This window comes from Phymastichus coffea, unplaced genomic scaffold, assembly GCF_024137745.1.
Source record: "Phymastichus coffea isolate CEN01 unplaced genomic scaffold, Cenicafe_Pcof_1.1 PCOF00101, whole genome shotgun sequence".
Classification (NCBI taxonomy): domain Eukaryota; kingdom Metazoa; phylum Arthropoda; class Insecta; order Hymenoptera; family Eulophidae; genus Phymastichus; species Phymastichus coffea.
The window spans coordinates 13,694-34,862 of NW_026706912.1; the positions used below are offsets into that span (position 1 = coordinate 13,694).

Consider the following 21,169-nt stretch of genomic DNA (forward strand, 5'->3'; position numbering starts at 1 on the left):
TTTCAAAGTACAGTGTTCAAACTCGTTTCATAAGACAAAAAACATTATTCGTTATTACTTATAATATTGAGTTTGATTCTAAAAGTAAAAAAAAAATATGTTTTTTTACTCTTTTGATTTTTCTTTAGGCTTCTTTAAGTTCTACATTTTTATCGAAACGTAAATATTAAACGTATTGCAATTTCATAAAACATCCAATTTAACCTGGTCTTCTGTAGTCAAGTATTCCAAATAATGTATTTTTAGCCAGTATCCAAAATACGCTGTAAAAATATAAATAATATTATCAAATAAATTTAACAAAAAGTTGTAATAATATTTGTCACATAAAAGTTCAAAATATTTTTGTAATTATTAATTAATTTTAATGAATTTCCATGATTTTAAATAATTTTCGATGAACTTCAATCGATTAAATAAATTGATAAATTTACAAAAGTTGTAATAATATTTGTCATGTAACGGGGTTGCTTACCGTTTAATTATTTTTTATTCGCGCGAGTTTATTGAAGGGCGAATGTAATCATCTATGCTTAATACATAATCCGGAGAGCATGGAGAAACAGGTGTCAGTCAATCAATAGATCTACTAATCTACGAAAATGAGTGGAAGCAATATGGAATAAGCGAGCCGAAAGCACTTGTTAATAACATGAACAGAATCTTTTATTGTCTATCAAATATTACACTGGATCGGCCCGCGTGTTTATGTTGACATCGGCGCTCGCTCATCGAGGACACACAGTGTCGGGACGCTCGCTGCTCTTTGTTAACAGAGCTATTGCATGCACGCTTCGAACACGAGAAATTAATTGTTATACATGCAACCACGATCGCGAGATTAAGCTGGCCAGCTTACCCTTGTTTTGCGGACGCTCGAAGATGACACCAATAAGTCGCACTCGGAAAAGGTCTATTGTTTGTTTGTGTCGCGAGTCGCGAACTTGAAAGCACATGGCTTCGCCCTCGATGGCGAAACCTCACGCACGCACTAGCGTTATCACCGCGCACAGCGCTTTTGTCTGCTGGCTCAAGCCTTCGCCCTTGTGAGTTGCACGGCACCTCGGCTGCGACGATCTCTGAAACTCTGGTCTGGATGCTTTGCGAACGGAATTCGACTCCAGTAACTCGAGTAGCGACAGCTGATCTCGTACACACGGGCCAACTCGTTGATGGTCAATGCTTCACTGGTTCAATTTCAAGCGCGCGCGTTCCGTCTGCTCGCGTGCCGAATTCCTTCGTTACGTTCCTAATCTCCCCAGTAGGTGCTGCCCCCGCGAGCAGCAATTAGGTTATATTATTAGCGCTAATTCGACGTTGACCGTCACAGTCATTAAAAATATTTATGCGCGTGCGTGCATTTCAATTAACCTATGTTTTCACGCTCCTAATACTGTTGAACCCAATTTCTGTAGTCTTACAAGGGAACCACCCCAACCCGACTTCACCGATTTGATCGATTTTGGGATATATTGTAGTACTTTAAAAAAAATTAGATACGTGTTTTTTTTTATCGGTCCATAAGGGCTTTTAAGGGGTGAAATCCACCCTGAAATTCAACCCCTCAAATCAGTTTTTTTAATATTTCTCAGCATCAAATGAATATTTTTCAGTAAACTCAACTTTAAGAAATTTCTTATAAAAAGGCGCTTTTAAGGACATAACATTTATACCGAAGGATTGCAACCCCCTTTTTAATAGGGGTAAATAAACTATTTTTTGTACTGTTTTACGACATGTAATATAGTAAATCAGCTCGAGTGGTTTAAAAATCGCACTGATAATGAGAAAATACCAAAATTAAATTGACATGTTTCCGGATTTAAAAAAAAATGTTTAAGGGGTGTTTCACCCCCTAGAAACCACCCCCGTCAAACTATCAGCAGGTTAATCCACCTAACCCTGGGATAAACAAGTTTAGTCGTTTGTTATTTCTTGAAATAATTTAATCCTATGCATGAGCGAACTACCTCAACTAACCAACCTGCCTTTAACCCACCAAACCCCCATAAACCACCCTTACCGAACCACATGCGGGCTAACCTTATATAAATAGCGAAAAATAAATGTATTTCTTGAATAACATTTATGTTGCATAACAATATGTCCCAAGTATTACAAATTTTATGTAATTATTATTTTCTTTTCATTATAAATACAAAAAAGATAAAAATAATTAATAACGGCTTATAAACATAAAATTTGAGATATTATTTGCATTGTATTACATATAGCTGTGTATAAAAGAGTAATAATAATAGTTATTATTTTTTAAACGTAAAGTTAATTCGTAATAAAGAAAAAAACAAGTAATAACAGTTAAAAATTATTAATTTCAAAAGTGGAAATTTAATATAGTTATTATTTCTTTTTTAATCATTTACAATTTGTCAATGAGAAAAGAAATTATAACAGATAATTGATTATATTAATAGTTATAAATAGTTATTATAGTCTCAATTCCTATACTTATAAACTGTTTACTTTTTCAATTTTCACTTGTGGTTTAGTTTACTTTTTGTTGGTACTTTACTTTGCTGTATACTTTGTCTTATTTACAATTTTGTCTTATCAATGGCTCGAAGAAGATAAGTTATATCAAATCTACGCGCCTTACGATAATAAGACATCCGATACATATTTCATTATTCATAGTAGTTGAAGAAATGTCAAGTATTTAAAAAGTTAAAGTTTTTTTATAGTGCTGGATTTATAAATAAACTTATTTCTATATTTACATACAAATTTCCCGAACACGAAATTATAGTACATAACAAGAAGAAAAGTTTTTGTCTACTACATAAGTATTTATGTCATTTATCATATATAATTTTGTTCAAATATTTTGATTTGTAAACATGTGAAATATAACTGTTAAAAACGTATGATCGAATTCTATCTATAGACTAGGTTTTCTTTTGTCTTTTGTAAAATTATTCAACTGCAAAAAAGAGTATTTATATCTTGATTTTGTTTTAGATTAAAACATGAAAATCAATCCTTTGAACGTAGTCAATTTATTATTAGCATATTTTCAAAGTTTACAAATACCAGATAGTAAGATTAATTTCAAAGAAATTAAATTGTCAGAAAAGTTGAAAGAAATATTAATAGATGCTGTGTATGAGTAATGATATTGATATGATTGTTGAAGAGACGTTAGATTTTCATAAGATTATAAAGATACTGATGCTAAAATAATCGAAGATGAAGTTCAACATCACTTTCCTGATCCTGATTTTGCACCAACAAATCAGTGCAAAAATGATGATGAAGAAATCTCATTTGATTATAAACAAAGAGCCGTTGAATTTTGGAGGAGCGGAAAAAACAAAAACTTAAAACTGGATACTGTACAACATAGATTCAAAAAAGTTTCATCTATAAGTCAACTTAAACGTTCGGCGAAAATAATTAATAAAAATGGAACTTACCGAGAAAAAATTGCGCAAATTTGCCAATACACGTTTGATAATTGAGAAGCTGCTATTGCAGCTGGTACGGGCGGTTGTAATCACGACGCTCTCAGGAAGCTCGATTATAATCCGCTTAGCAAAAACATGGATGATGCATATAGTGCACCATATGGCCAGCCGCGAGGCTGGCCAGGTCACTTCGTGCAAAAATCTTTTGTCAAAGCGGCAGACGGTAGTTGTCTTCCTTAGCAAAGAACGGAGACTCCTCAAACAAACAACTCGTTGTTTTAGGCGAGGACGTCGAAACTTCTCTCTTTTGTGTACGGGCATATACAAATGCTGAAGTACAAAATGCGTCACCGATTGCCCTCGACAAGCAACTAATGCTAGTCGACCCGAAGTGAATGCAATATACATTTGAACGAAGACTTGCAATCACAAGTGCGGATGTGTGTACCTTCACGCGGTAGGGCTGGAAACGCTGTCTCTGTAAAGAAACAGTAGGCAAAACACACAACGCTCGCCCTCAGGGCTACAGGCCAACCGGTCAAACAAAACAAAACAACACGGACCATAACAATACGTGGTGAGGTGCGGCCTGTAAACGCCCAAACATTCAACGCGGAGTCTACCACACCCCAAGAGCTCAACTCGAACCCAGAAAAGCCAAAATCCGGGAGTCACTTGAGGGGAAATCTCTTGGGATTGTGGTACCGCGCGCCCTCATAGAGGACGGGAGACCGCTCCGGGAGATAGTTGCAGAGGGCCAATGGTCCCGGCAATCCGAATTTAATTCGGGTAGATAACAAATTTCCCCCTATCGACTGGCAACCGGTAGGTGCCACTACTGTGGGTAAAGAGTCGCGGCCATGGTCATAGCAGCCACCCAAAGTTCTTTGCCTCGAGCTTCCGGAGTAAGGCCCGACACCAATTGTGCGAGAGAACAGTCCATTGGGCCGAGTAACTCTCGATGACTAGAACGCACTACGGATGCCAAAACCCTTAGGAAAAATGTTTCCACAGAAGGGCAGCATCCTTCCTGCTAAGGAATTGTTTTGAGCCCTAATAACTAAAGCAATTTTGCAATTGAAAGCGAAATTAGTGGCTGTCAGATCCTTTTGAAAGCGAAAACCATGCACTGAAAGTCCATCAGATCCAGTGCTGCTAATGGCGAACACAGGCTAAGATAGTAAAGGCGGAAACCCGACATGCTCACTCAAATACTACTTTGGTTGCAACTCGTCAAATACCTAACCCTGACCAAGACAAGGTTTGAGCAATATCAAACCTAGCGTGGAATTAAACACGCCTGTACATTCGTAAGTAGTTCTAAGTTATATCATAATTAAATTAGTTCTAAGCCGTTAACTATAAATTAAGCAGTAATCTTAAGCAGTAGTATAAGAATAAGAAAGTTACCGATAAATCAAAAATCAAAAATTAAAAATCAAAATCAAAATAAGAATCAAAATTAAAGATTAAAATTAAAATCGAAATAAAAATGAAATCAAATAAATTAAATCAAACAAAAATCAAAACATACAAAAGAACTAACAACAAGTTAGAAAGCTAGAAAAATAACTAGCTCAATCAACTGTAAATATACCAGAGCCATGGAAAACCATGGAGAAACCCGACAAGGTAACAATCAAAGCTCAAAGTCAACACACACAAACATACTCACTGCTCGCACTTGAACGCCGCTCGAACGCCACTCGCTTAATCTTGAACGCGCACGTTAACGCTAAAACGAACAATCGAAAGCCATACTCCGGAAACGCCACTAGCGATTCCAAGGAGGAGATATAACTAGACATTGTGTTGTACCTCGAAAGCGAAATGGTCAACCATTCTAGGTATAAAAAGGCGAGGAAACGTAAGCAGGAGATGACCGTTGAGAAACCAGAGCACTGCTCTAACACTCCGGTATCAACTCAGGTTCCTTCGCAACCAATCAAACCAGACGAGAGCAAAGACGATTGCCCACCAATTAAGAGGGTTAGTTTGAACGCACAACAAAACCCCGAACTGGGCCAGAAGTTGAGGATCATACAATTGAACCTCAACAAAAGGCAAGTAGCCAACGATGAGCTGGGAGAAATCATGACAGACAGAAATCTTGACATACAGGTGGCACTGGTGCAAGAACCATATCACTGGAATAACGCGATTTCAGGTATGGGCAGCATCGCAGCTATTCATGGATCCAAAAAGGGTGAAAAGATTCAAGCTGCGATACTTTACAATCCGCACAAAGTCACCGCTACCAAGATTTCTAATCTGTGCGACTCCTATTGTGTTTGCGCACAAGTGGTCGGAGCCTTTGGCGAAATTTACCTCGTAAGCATCTACTGCCAGTTAAGCCACAGCAGGAAGACCTATCTTGACAAACTAACTGAGACTCTGAAGCAATTGAAAGGCAAAAGAGTCTTAGTTGGAATGGATGCAAATGCCAAGTCAAAGATCTGGTCTAACACACAGGACAAGAATGGAACAGTCATTGAAGAATTCATAGACCAATTTGGGCTAATAGTGGCCAACAGAAGGGACCAACTTCCAACGTACCGTAGCACGAGGGGCGAGACGGATATCGACGTAACTTTACACACGTTGAACCTGTCAAACCTCTTAGCAAGCTGGGCGGTGAAAGAATGGACCACCAGTGACCACAGGCCCATAGTGATTGAACTGGATTTTGCCTCACAACCAGCCAGACTCATACAAACCGAAGAAAGATTAGAACCAAGGTTTAACATGAGAAAAGCTGATTGGGAGAAATTCGGGAGACTTTGTAAATTCGAGAAAGAGAACCTAGCTAAACTCCCTTTAAGAACCGCTGAAGACATTGAAACTTATGTTTCAAAATTTGAAGAGGTTCTGATAAGGGCAGCAAAGATTCCATCAAAAATAAGAAGAACGCGCTCTCAACCCTGCTGGAATCCTGACTTGCGAAGTAAGAAGCGAGCGATACAAAGACAACAAAAAATCGCTGCTCTGAAAAACAAGGAAGGACCGAATATAAAACAAAGGAAATCCCTCCAGAGATCACTTGAAAAATTGAGTCAAATGAATTCCCAATATGCAACGGCTATTAAAAGAGCCAAAAGCAATAGCTGGCGAGACTTCTGCACTATTGAAAGCGAAAAGAACGCTTGGGCGTATCCATACAAACAAGCATCCAACAAAGTCAGAATCTCAAAAGCAATGTGCACGGTTAACCGTAATGGTTCAGTTACAAAAGACTGGAAAGAAACAAGCATGGCTCTACTAGAAGGATAAATGCCTGATGACGACCCAAGCTGCGAAAACGATGCACATGCAGAGATTCGCAGATATATGTGGGAGGTTCCAACAACCGGCGACGCAATGCCTTTCCTAACAAGGGAAGTCGAAATGGCTCTTAGAGCGAACAAGGCAGGGAAATCACCAGGCAAAGATAAAATAGAGTCCAAGATGCTTGTAAACGCAAAACCATTACACCAGGAACTGACGCGACTTTTCAACGCCTGCTTAAAATGCGGAGTGTTCCCCAGAAGATGGAAAAGTGGAATGCTAATCACGTTACTCAAAGGGGTTGAAAAACCCGAGAACGAGATTAAATCATATAGACCCGTATGTTTACTCCCTATTGCGGGGAAGACACTCGAGAGGCTTGTGATTCAAAGAATATCCAACATTCTTAACAGCTCGGACTGGTCTTCGGAAGATCAATTTGGCTTTAAAGCAAACAGATCTACAGAGGATGCCATTAGAAGACTACATGAAATAGTAGAAGAGGCAGAATCTGATCCGTCGATTGAGTACGTAGCCGCTATTCCACTGGACGTCTCAGGAGCATTCGACACTTTATGGTGGCCAAGCCTGCTTTCCCAATTGAAAGAAAGAAATTGCCCGAAGAACATCTACAAGCTCCTCCAGAGCTACTTCAGTGATCGAGAGGTGGGCATATACGCTCACTTCGAAGAAACACTGAAAACAGTGACGAAGGGGTGCCCACAGGGTTCAGTATTTGGACCGGTCGGCTGGAATGTCATCTTTGACAAACCACTTCGGGCAATCAGGATGCAGGATACGAGGTACTAGCCTACGCAGACGATGTACTTCCTATCATTAAGGCAAAGACACGCATTGATCTTGAAAGACAAGCCCAAGAAATCATTAATATAGTATAATGATGAACTGGTGCAAGTCTGACAAAATGAAGTTGGCAGTGGAAAAGTCAGCACTAATATGGCTTAAAGGCCAGCTAAACGAGAATAGGAACCCTACAGTCAAAATTGGGAAAGACAACATTAGAACGCACAAATCAGTCAAGTACCTAGGAATCACGATCTCGAAGGGCTTCCGATTGGAAGAACATACTCGAAACGTGGTTCAAGACTGTAATAACACCTACTTCAAGCTAAGTAAAATAGCAAAAGCGAACTAGGGCCTAAAATTCAATTCCATGAAAAAGATATATAATGGCTTCCTACTATCGAAAGTTACATATGCCGCTGCAGGCTGGTGGCAAAGAACTAACATCAAACAACAATCCGCTTTAGAAAGATTGCAACGATCAGTTCTTTGCAGAACACTCAAAGCCTACAAATCGATCTCTCATGAAGCGGCGCATGTGCTGGCAGCCTCTCGACCAATAGCTCTAGAGCTCGACGCGAGAGTTGCAAAGTACTGCGTCAGGAAAGGGAAATCGATTAAAATGCACGGCATCCAAATTGAATCCGAAGAACTTCGATCGGGCAGACTAAAAATCTCGAAAGCCATACAACTCATCAACGATGAAATCGAAAGGGTATGGCAGGAGAGATGGCAGTCAGCCACAAATGGCAGGAGAACGTACTGCTAATTCCCAGTAATCAAGGACAGATTAAAGAAGAGGTGGCTAAATCCCAATCACTACACAGTCCAGTTTATGACTGGACATGGCGCTTTTAAGTCATACCTCCACAAAAGAGGACTATGCGAAGACCAACTGTGTAACTGTGGGGAAATAGAAAGCGAAAGTCATATTCTCTTTAACTGCGAAGATATAAGGGAACTAAGGAAGCCATTAATAGAGGCTGTTGAAAGGGAGGGTCATACATGGCCTTGCCCGGAAACGGCCCTAGTATCCAGCAGGAAAATCTACAAAGCCTTTGAAGACTTTGCTAGAAAAGTCATAGAGCCCAGAGAGGGAGCACCTATAACAAAGAGAAAGCGCAGAAAAATAGTCACGAACTATGGTAGAAAGACGCCGCCCCTTACAAGGTCCCTGACCAAAGGACAAAAACTCCCACAACAACCTAATTTTTAAAACTTTGAACGCAGACAAGCTTATAAAGCTTGAAAATTTTGAACGATAATTTTTGAACATCAACTTCAGAACTAAATTCTGAAGTTTGAATACTTGAACGCGATGAACCCCGTTATGACCCAACGACAGAGATTTGAACCGAATGCGTGGCATAACAGGCAAGAATACTGAAAACTGCCTGGGGAGTCGCCTTGTCGGCTAGACGAGACCCCGTCCTGACATAACAGTTAAAAACCAAATCGAAAGAGCAAACATCAGTATCAGCCAAGCCATAAAACCATTCTTTAGAAAGCGAGACCTGACTTTGGGACAAAACGGGGTAATAACAACCTTTCGAATGACTGATACCCACAAGCGTGAGCGGGGATGACCGAAACGCAATGAGGAGACGTACCTTGGTATGTCGAAACGATGGACCTGTGAGTCGTGGGAGAAATCCCTTAATACAGGTACGCAGGGTGGGATGTTTTTCGAACGCGAGCCCAGGAGGGAAGGCTTAGTTGGTTGATCGTCTTAGGAATTTCCTTTGGCTGTCCTGGCTGAGTCTCTCTTCTGACATCCCAAATTGGGTTGGCCTCTGCGGTGTAGTGGTACCAGGTCAAGCAAATCTCGTAAGATTTGTATGCTGCGTGCTTCCGACGCAGTAGACGTCGGGGCAACTAGAGTCCCGTCGCGCCCAAACCGAGGGTCAAGCCTTTAGTTCCGCTCTCCTTGAGCGTTGAACCTTGAAAAGATCGGTACTCTTCTCGAGGAGGTCGCCGCCTCAGATGAATAAGGTTCCGACTCGCTGTGTGCGTCAGGGATGTCGCAGCAAACTTGACTTCCGGATCCCCAATGTATTTGAAAGCGAAGGGGTGAAAGACAGTGGGCTATGCCAACCTGTTGGTGCCCAGTGAGAAGGGTGGTAATGTTTGATTACGCTGTGCCTCCCTCAAATCGGAAAAGTGTGACAACACACAAACACTAACACTAACTGCAGCTGGTACGATAGTGCACGATCGAGATATACGGAAATGGGCATTGCAAGCTCAAAAAATTGTTGGCCATGAAGATATAAGATTTCAGGCTTCTCAAAATTGGTTACTAAAATTTAAAAAAGCTCATAGACTAGTATCTAGAAAAATAAATAAATTTATCACCAAAAAAACATTAGAAAGTAAAGAACTACAAACTAATGCTGATACTTTTGTAGCTGATGTTAAATCATGTATACCAGAAATCGGAATTGCAAACTTTTATAATTCAAATCAGAGTGGTTTCCAATTAGAAATGCACTCGAGAAGAACATTAGCAGTTGAAGGAGAAAAGCAGGTGCAATGTCTGGTACAGTCGGTTTCATCGACAACGCACAGTTATACAATTCAGCCAACTATATCAGCAACCGAGAAACTTTTATCACCACTTTTTATAGTATTAAAAGAAAAAAGTGGTCAATTCGGTCCCATAGTGGAATCTTCATTATTTAGACCAGAAAATGTGCATGTAGAAGCATCTAAATCTGGAAAATTAACGATAAATTAGTATATTTTTGTTTATTATAATGCAATGACATAAAAAAATTTTGACATTTTTTTATTTTAAATCATTTTAAAATTTGGTTGAAAGAAGTTTTTTACCCAAATGTTGGACCTTAATCTGTACTTTTACTCGACTCTAGGAGTGGATATTGCGATAAAGCTGTAAGGAAAACGATGCCGACAAACAAAATTGTTAATATAAAAAAAATTCCCACAGGAACGACAGGAAACATCCAATCACTCGATGTTTATGGATTTCGTATCGGGAAAAACTTCGTTCGACGTTTATCAGATCAAGTAATTTTGATGGACTATGAAATGAATCTACATTTAAGAAATAACATAATAAAAATGCAGTCTCTTGTCCATAACCAGCTTTCTTCGCCAAGATATACAAATATTGTTAAATACGCTTGGTATAAAAGCGGCTACATTGCTGAAAAACTAGCTAAAACAGATAACCCTGTTGATTTTAGTTTTGGAGATTCTTGCAATATACATTGCGAAGTAGAAGTATGTAAAAATGTTGCTATAATACGGTGTGGTTGGTGTAAAAGATCATTATGTTTCAAACACTTTTTCGATGATTATCATTTCTGTAAGAAATTCGTTGAATGATACATTTTAATTTACCAATAAATAAAAAAAAAGAAAAAGATGAAAATTATTATGAAAAATCAAAATATACGTAGTATCGCGTACGATGGCTCATACGTAAATATATTTATGTATCTACATACGAATATAAATATACAGGGTGTCCCATTTTAAAGGAACTACCCCGAAATTTCCGACGGTTGGCGTTGTACAAAAAAATTGTTCAGACAATAGTTGTTTGGGACAATGGGGGCAACCTTTCTGTGAAATCCCATTTGATTTTGAGATTTATTTTCAAGGTCATTTGAAGGTCAAATTCATTTATTGAATAGGAACCTATATTTTTGATCCCGGATTCGGAAAGAGCGGAAAATTCTACGTTAAGATAACGTATTATGTGTGGGGTGCGGTTACCCCCCCCCCCCCCCCACCTAAGGTCATGTAGGGGTCAAATTTATGATTTTCTTCATCTAGTACAGGGATGATCGGGCAAGGGTAAGGTTAATTGTAATAACCCAATAACTCCAATACCCAATAATTCGATAACCCCAATAACCTCAATAACCTAATAACCAAGAGATATTTTGAATAAGGACCCCCATTTTTTATTCCGAATTCGAAAATTCTTCGTTTAGATAAAGTATTATTTTGGGGGAGCGGTTCATCCCCCCCCCACCCATTCCTCCGGGGCAAGGGTAGGGTAATAAGGTATTGATGACCCAGCCAGTGAAGGCAAGGTATTGATTACCCAGCCAATGAAGGCAAGGTGAGAATGCTCAGCCGATCAAGACAAGACGTTGACTACAGATAGAGTTATGGTCAAGATTGTAACACAAACATTTATTTCATAAGATGTTCAAAAATACCCAATATTCAAATTTATGCAGTGTTGAATTCTACGTTCAAAATTTTCAACTGTGGACATCAAAACGTGACGCGGAATAGCTCTGCAAGCTTGTATGATGCGTTGCATCATATCTTGCTGTGTTGTTGGTTGCTGTGCATAAACAATATTTTTCAAATAGCCCCATAAAAAGAAATCTGGACTTGTCAGAATTGGTGATCTTGGACACCACTCAGTAATGTCACTACCAATGCCTATCCATCGTCTTCGGTATCGTTGGTTCAAGAAGTGCCGAACCATTAGTGAGCGATGACACGGTGCACTATCCTGTTGAAGCCATAATCGTCTTCTGATTTCCAAGTTCACGTCTTCAAATAATTCTGGTAATTCATTCTGCAGGAAATCAAGATATGCTGCGCCGTTGACATTCCCATCGAATAAATAAGGTCCTATCAGATAACCATTTATTATACCGCACCAAACTACGAGGCTCCATCTATGCTGATTATCAACATGACGTATCCAATGAGGGTTCTGGATAGACCAATAATGACTATTATGGCGATTGAGTTGCCTATTACCATGAAATGTAGATTCGTCCGAAAACATGACGTATCTGAAAAATTCAGGATCTTCACGAATCCTTGCTTGTGCCCAATTGCAGAATTCGAGTCTGCGGCGGAGATCATCTGGCATCAAAGCTTGAGTTAAAGTTATGTGATACGGATGAAATCTGTACAGCCGCAAAAATCTAGCGGCTGTTGATCTTTGGATTCCAGTACGTCTCTGAATTTCACACAACGAGATATGATGTCCAAATCAACCATTGCCAAAACGACGAGAATTCGTGGATCATCGTTGTTCGGCATCATAATGCGACGACGATTTCTGCGTATTCGGGGTCGACGTCTCTCTCTTTGCTCGATGATTCGGATTCTCACGTGGTTCGGGTAGTGAAGCCTCCCTGGGTAATTTTGGCGGTAATACCTTGCCGCAGCACGATATCGGCCTTGACATGCCCCGAGAGACAACAGAATATCAACAATTTCGTTTCTCGAATAATCCGGCATATTCCCTCCTTTTAAGTCGACTAAGAAAATTACACTTGAACTATCCTGAGAAGGACTGTTCGCGAATCACTATTGTCATAAACAATACTAAAAAAGTGGTATTAAACAATTTAGTTGAAACTTTGTAGGCTTGTCCGGAATTACACCAGAAAAAAGAATGGAAATAACATGTTATCTCACAAAATGGAAAATGACACTTCTCATGAAGGCTTTGAATACATGTAGTCGACTTTGAAAATCAACCTGAAGTTTGAGCTCAAGGTCACTGTTGTTTGACCCTACAATTTTGTTGGGATATTGGGGTTATTGAATTATTGGGATATTGGGGTTATTGAATTATTGGGGTTATCGGGTTATTGGGTTATTTGGGTTATCGAGTTATTGGGTTATTACAATTAACCTTACCCTTGCCCGATCATCCCTGTGCATAGATGAAGAAAATCATAAATTTGACCCCTACATGACCTTAGGCGGGGGGGGGGGGGGGGGGGGGGGGTTAACCGCACCCCACACATAATACGTTATCTAAACGTAGAATTTTCCGCTCTTTCCGAATCCGGGATCAATATAAATATGATATAATCAATATATATATCAATATAATTTTAATATCAATATAAATCAAATATATGGATTCCTATTCAAAAAATGACTTTGACCTTCAAATGACCTTGAAAATAAATCTCAAGGTTAAATCGGATTCCACAGAAATGTTGCCCCCATTGTCCCAAACAACTGTTGTCTGAACAATTTTTTTATACAACGTCGAAAATTTCGGGGTGGTTCCTTTAAAATGGGACACCCTGTATATGTATAGATCTATTAATGATAATTAGATCTCGTGTTATTCTCGTGTTAATTTTTAAGAGATATTTCTCGCCATTTTGATACTATTAAAATAAAATGTATTAAACATATTTTTATTTGTTATAAATTATGTTTGAGCTACAGATATATTTTATCAAAAAAAATGGCATACTCCACGTACGGTGTAGAAATCAATTATTTTAAGAAAAAGCAACTGATAAACTCAATTCTCCCAAAGTTAGGTCTATTAGCCTACATTTGGTTGGGTTAGGGTGATTTATGGGGGTTTGGTGGGTTAGAGGCAGGTTGGTTAGTTGAGGTAGCACGCTCAGGCGTAGGATAAAATTATTTCAGGAAATAACAAACAACTAAAGTTGCTTTTCACAGGATTAAGTGGGTTAGCCTGCATGTGGTTACGTAAGGGTGGTTTATTAATATAATCAATTATCTGTTATAATTTCTTTTCTCATTGACAAATTGTAAATGATTAAAAAAGAAATAATAACTATATTAAATTTCCACTTTTGAAATTAATAATTTTTAACTGTTATTACTTGTTATTTTCTTTATTACGAATTAACTTTACGTTTAAAAAATAATAACTATTATTATTACTCTTTCATACACAGCTATATGTAATACAATGCAAATAATATTTAAAAAAAAAACTGATACTATAACTGTTATTATTAATTTTGAAAAAACAAAATAGTTAATAATTATTTATAATTTATTTTAGTCTCAAATCTTGTATTTATAAGCCGTTATTAATTATTTTTATCTTTTTTGTATTTATAATGAAAAGAAAATAATAATTATTACATAAAATTTGTAATACTTGGGACATATTGTTATGCAACATAAATGTTATTCAAGAAATACATTTATTTTTCGCTATTTATATAAGGTTAGCCCGCATGTGGTTCGGTAAGGGTGGTTTATGGGGGTTCGGTGGATTAGAGGCAGGTTGGTTAGCAGTTGAGGTAGCTCGCTCATGCATAGGATTAAATTATTTCAAGAAATAACAAACGACTAAACTTGATTATCCCAGGGTTAGGTAGATTAACCTGCTGATAGTTTGACGGGGATGATTTCTAGGGGGTGAAACACCCCTTAAATATATTTTTTTTTAAATCCGGAAACATGTCAATTTAATTTTGGTATTTTCTCATTATCAGTGCGATTTTTAAACCACTCGAGCTGATTTACTATATTACATGTCGTAAAACAGTACAAAAAATAGTGTATTTACCCCTATTAAAAAGGGGGTTGTAACCCTTCGGTATAAATGTTATACCCTTAAAAGCGCCTTTTTATAAGAAATTTTTTAATGTTGAGTTTACTGAAAAATATTCATTTGATGCTGAGAAATATTAAAAAAACTGATTTGAGGGGTTGATTTTCAGGGTGAATTTCACCCCTTAAAAGCCCTTATGGACCGATAAAAAAAAACGTATCTAATTTTTTTTCATGTACTACAACATATCCCAAAATCATTTAAATCGGTGAGGTCGGGTTGGGGTGGTTCCCTTGTTAGTTTACAATCAATTTTTATTTTGTTTTCCTCATTCTCATTGTGCAACATGTTATTTCCGATTTTTCCGCTCTCCTTTTTCATTACTCCATTCGTTTTATTACTTATCCGCTCAGTGCGTATATTGCTAATAAGAATTGCCTCAGAAAATGTTAAAATTATAAAGTTATCACTAATTACGCGGGTGTATATGTCTGAGAGTATGTTACTCATGATATTTCCCGATATAAATATACTGTTCCTAACATGAACCTGAATAAACGTATGATTAAATTTATTGTTAGTATTTAAAAATAACCATTTACATACACACACACACTCACGCGCGCGCGCGCGCGCACATCCCTATTTTTCCTTTTATAACCAACTGGAAGATTTTGCGGATCTATAATTGGAGTAGATGAAGTATTTTCCATTTGTTTTTCAATGACCTTTTCTATAAAATCATAAAAACTAAAATATTTTACTGAAATAATCATAAAATATACAAAATTAACAAAAATAATAGCATATCCAAAACTTATAAATCATACCAATTATTTTGTCATCCTAAACTCACTAAATCAAGAGATAATTAATCATATTGTTCTAAGTGTATAAATTTGAAAATTTCTTTGTCTACAAAATGAATCTTATTCATAGGACTTCGTTCATACTTCCTAATAATTTGAATTACAATTTTCATAAGCAATGTTGAGAAAAAATACTTACGTAATGTAATAAATGAAATAATGAATTAACAAGTCCATTGAATTTATCATCATTCCGTAGCATGAGAAATTTGTGTTTTATTTGCACATAAAAAACTGCAGTAAATTAAGTTGAGCAGAATCAGGACTGATGTTAAGATACTGATATTATGATGTCGTTATCAACAGCGCCAAAAGCCGTCTGAGATGAAAATAATAAAGATAAAAAATTAGTATTTTTTTAGTTTAACTGAGCTTGCTTTCAGGCGTTATTATACTCCATTATGAATTAATAACGAATAAGCAACAATTATCTGGATCGCACGCAAAAGTAGAAATATGTGATGTTTAAATCTGAACGAAGTTAAAATTTTTTCCTGAATATGTTAAGTAAATTTTTTTTCCATACGCTGTAGAAAAAGTGTGATTTTAATCACACGTTCTTGAACGTTTGGTCGAAATGCGTGAATAACGCACTTTCTGTACCAAGCTGAAAAAGGTTATATTTATAAAATTAAAGATTAACTACATCAGGAGTCCACAATGAATACTGAAAATCATTTTGTTAAAATCATAAAGTTTTATTTTAGTCGTTTATATTTATTCTATTATTGCTGTCCATTATTTACTTACAACTATGAACTAATTATTTATTATTACAAAAAATAATTATTTCCAGTTTACATTTTACGGATTATAACATATAGAGAAATTATCTGCATGCATAAATTAATTAAGCCAACCGCAAATATGGTTAGCGCTAAATATTTTATTTAAACTATTCTAGACTTTACATTCAAAAGTTTGTCGACTATTTTTTTTATATTAGGCCAATTCCATCTCAGATCATGCAGAGCTCCCCACACACCTGTCACACCTGTCAAGCTACTCCAAAGTATTTTTTTATTGTTTTAAGTCAAAAATAAGAGGACCCGTATTTTTTCTTTTTTCTCTCAGATGCATAGTTCCGTCAATAATGCAATCGGAAAATGCACTGCTGAAAAGGGAAAATTGAGAAAATTTTTCCAATTAAATTTGGTTTCCTCAATATTTTTTTTATTTTTCGATACAATTAAATAATTTTTATGTCATCTATAGTAGAAACGAAGTTCTTCAAGTCTAATTTACCAAAATTATGAATGTATGCATTTTTCGGGAGAAAATGCATGTTTTCGAAAAAGTGCATCTTGGAGAAAAAATTGTGTATCTCAAAAAGGTCATAATTTTTTGCGCTCAAATTTTTTTTATATATTCTTAGTACCAATACCTTCAAATCCATTCGATCAAAATTTGATAATAATAATAATTATTATTTAATTGTTTATTGTTTTCAACTTCCGATCGCTAAAATCATTATTTCTTCATCGAAGAAAACTATAACATTAATATATTAAAAATATTTGGTACTGTCAAATTAATCTTTCCATTAAATAATAATGATCTCATAAATGATTTATTAAATTTTTTATATAATCTTCCTTAAGAAAAAACTTATTAATAAAAATAAATTTAGTAATGAGATGTAACCGTTAATAAATTAAGAAACATGCTTATTTCTACACCCAAAAGCTATTACAATCATCAATCTATCAATAAACAAAATTTTTCTATTGTGGTTAATTTATAAGTATTAATATGATACATATGGATAACTCTTGGCTATTTTGATTGACTTGTAACCCTTAGGTTGCGGATTTTTTTTTAATTTGACACACTTGTTGTACACATAAAAGTCAGATCTTTCCCAAATTTTGAAGACGATACATTAATTATATCAAAAGTTATTAACAATTAAGGAAAAATGATAAAAAATTTTCAAACGGCTATATTTTAAAAACTAATAAAGACATCGAAGTCTGATTTTTTTGAAAAGACTTAAAATTTCGAAATAATTACAACAATAAACAATAAAAATTTTTTTTCGAAAGTTATTAACTTTTTGTTTAAACAATTGCTAATATCTCAAAAAGGATATATATTTTTTTGAAAAATGCTTGCTCCTTTGTGTTTCTGAGGATTTTTACTATCGAAATCGATGATAAAATTCAAGGGCCCGACATATCGGAAAACGTAGCCTTAATCAAAAGAAGATGCCTCGAAAGGCACTTTAGCTTTAATCTAAAAAACTAATAAAGATACCGAAACCGGATTTTTTCCAAAATACTTATAATACCTTAAAATTTCGAAATAATTACAACAATAAACTGTTATGTCGCGACTACGTAGCCGTGACGTGTAGTTTTAAAATACGTATGATCATTCATTTATTAGTAATTACACAGGACCACAAATGGGAACCGGAAAAAGTCCTTCGGCAAAATTGATACCCTATATGTATTTCGACGCGCTGATTCCAAATCCGAGGTCCACATAACCCCAGCACGTCGTGTTCAAGGACATTTGAAGGTCAAACGCATTTACTACGGGAAAACATAAAATCTGACCACGGATTCGGAAAGAGCGGGAAATTTTACGTCCAAATATGTATTTTCTATTTTTTCCAACATGACCCTCCAAAGTCATCTGAGGGTCAAATGACTCACCGATAGATCAAATTCGTATTTCCCACATACATCATCACAACTAAAGACATGCGTACAAATGAGTCAGGTATCTTTAGGTTTCTCGATGCGCTGAATCCAAATCCGAGGTCCACATAACCCCAGCACGTCGTGTTCAAGGACATTTGAAGGTCAAACGCATTTACTACGGAAAAACATAAAATCTGACCACGGATTCGGAAAGAGCGGGAAATTTTACGTCCAAATATGTATTTTCTATTTTTTCCAACATGACCCTCCAAGGTCTGAGGGTCAAATGACTCACCGATCGATAAAATTCATGTATTCCATATACATCATTACACTACAGATTTTTAACTATAATTTGGTCACGTATCTTTAGGTATTTCGACGCTCTAAATCAAAATCTGAGGATCCTCGGTCTCAAATTCAAATATGAGTTACGGTGAGAACTTAGTTCATGGTTGTGTTAGCTCTCTTTATGGTTTTCTCGCGCGGATATTGCCAATCGATTCCAGCAATTAAAATTCACCTAGCTTGATATATAGACTTGATTTCAGATAGTGATGTCGATCAAAAAGATTTACGAATGACGCGTTCTTTTATTAGCAAACGATCTGCGGAGCGCTTTTCTTTTGTGTGGAGTAGTAGTGTCTCTTTTAAGAGACCAACAATAGTCTGACATCATGTTCACATCCCAATAGCCTTGATATCTTCTTTCGATGTCTTTGAAGTCTTGGTGGAATCTCTCTCCTTGCTCCTCGCTAAAGTCTCCTAAATTTTCAGGAAAGTAATCAAGATGAGAATGAAGAAAATGAATTTTCAAATTCATCAAGCAACCCATTATTTTGTAATTACCCAACATCTCATTTACTATATCTTCGTAATCGTCGTCTTTATTATTTCCTAAAAATTTATGCTGAACTTCTCTAAAGCTTTGCCACGCGTTGCGTTCCTTTATCGTCATTCTTCTTTCAAATTCTTCATCTCGTAATAGTTCTCTTATTTGTGGACCATCAAAGACTCCTTCGTTGATCTTTGCTTCCGAAAGTTTTGGAAATTTCTCGAAGAGATACATAAAAGCGTTGCTTTCGTCTTATGAATTTTTCATTGCTTTAATGAACTGTTTGACCAAACCAAGCTTAATATGCAAGGGTGGGAGGATGACTTTATTTGCAGGTATAAGACTTTCGTGTAAAACATTTTTATTACCTGGGGTCAAATTTTGTCGAAGTGGCCATTCTTTTCTCACATAGTGTTGATCTCGGGCACGGCTATCCCATTCACAAATGAAACATGGATATTTCGTGAAGCCACTTTGTTGACCCAACAAAATTGTTGTTATTTTCAAATCTCCAACCAACTGCCACCCGTGAGTATCATAATGCAATTTCTGTAGCAGTAAATCGAGATTACTATATTCCTCTTTCAAGACAATGGAATGACCAATTGGTATAGGGGCGTATATGTTACCGTTATGGAGTAAAACTGCTTTCAAGCTTCTCGTAGAAGAATCAATAAACAGACGCCAATCAATAGCTTCATACTCTACGTTTCCAAATTCATTTATCAGTCTTGCAACGTCGTTGCAATAAACTAAATCGCATTCTTTCGAAAAAAATTTTCTAAATTGTTGATCACGATTTCGGTAAAATGTGATGGAAGTACCAGGAGCCAGACAATTTTTTTCTTTCAATCTAGATGCTAATAGTTCCGAAAGTTCTTTTGAAAGTCCCGTGTCTCGAACTAAATCACTCAGCTCTTCTTGATTAAACCCATTAAATGTCTGGTCTTGCTCATCATCTTCTGTATCTTCCATTTTATCAGTGCAACCTCTTCTACTTGAACCCTCTCCCATTGATTCTTCTGTTTGCATTTCTACTATTAGCATCTAGATTGAAAGAAAAAAATTGTCTGGCTCCTGGTACTTCCATCACATTTTACCGAAATCGTGATCAACAATTTAGAAAATTTTTTTCGAAAGAATGCGATTTAGTTTATTGCAACGACGTTGCAGGACTGATAAATGAATTTGGAAACGTAGAGTATGAAGCTATTGATTGGCGTCTGTTTATTGATTCTTCTACGAGAAGCTTGAAAGCAGTTTTACTCCATAACGGTAACATATAAGCCCCTATACCAATTGGTCATTCCATTGTCTTGAAAGAGGAATATAGTAATCTCGATTTACTGCTACAGAAATTGCATTATGATACTCACGGGTGGCAGTTGGTTGGAGATTTGAAAATAACAACAATTTTGTTGGGTCAACAAAGTGGCTTCACGAAATATCCATGTTTCATTTGTGAATGGGATAGCCGTGCCCGAGATCAACACTATGTGAGAAAAGAATGGCCACTTCGACAAAATTTGACCCCAGGTAATAAAAATGTTTTACACGAAAGTCTTATACCTGCAAATAAAGTCATCCTCCCACCCTTGCATATTAAGCTTGGTTTGGTCAAACAGTTCATTAAAGCAATGAAAAATTCATAAGACGAAAGCAACGCTTTTATGTATCTCTTCGAGAAATTTCCAAAACTTTCGGAAGCAAAGATCAACGAAGGAGTCTTTGATGGTCCACAAATAAGAGAACTATTACGAGATGAAGAATTTGAAAGAAGAATGACGATAAAGGAACGCAACGCGTGGCAAAGCTTTAGAGAAGTTCAGCATAAATTTTTAGGAAATAATAAAGATGACGATTACGAAGATATAGTAAATGAGATGTTGGGTAATTACAAAATAATGGGTTGCTTGATGAATTTGAAAATTCATTTTCTTCATTCTCATCTTGATTACTTTCCTGAAAATTTAGGAGACTTTAGCGAGGAGCAAGGAGAGAGATTTCACCAAGACTTCAAAGACATCGAAAGAAGA

At 36.5% G+C, this 21,169-nt stretch overlaps 1 protein-coding gene across 1 annotated transcript in view; it reads right to left on the reverse strand.

Moving 5' to 3' along the window:
• Positions 1-228: 228 nt before the first annotated feature.
• The window catches only part of LOC131670143 (uncharacterized), a 122,351-nt gene continuing 101,410 nt past the window's right edge, over positions 229-21,169 (reverse strand). Inside the window, exon 3 of the mRNA XM_058945528.1 lies at positions 229-263. Coding sequence (XP_058801511.1) covers positions 243-263 — 21 coding nt within the window. The 3' untranslated portion in view covers positions 229-242. The remainder of the gene's footprint in view (positions 264-21,169) is intronic.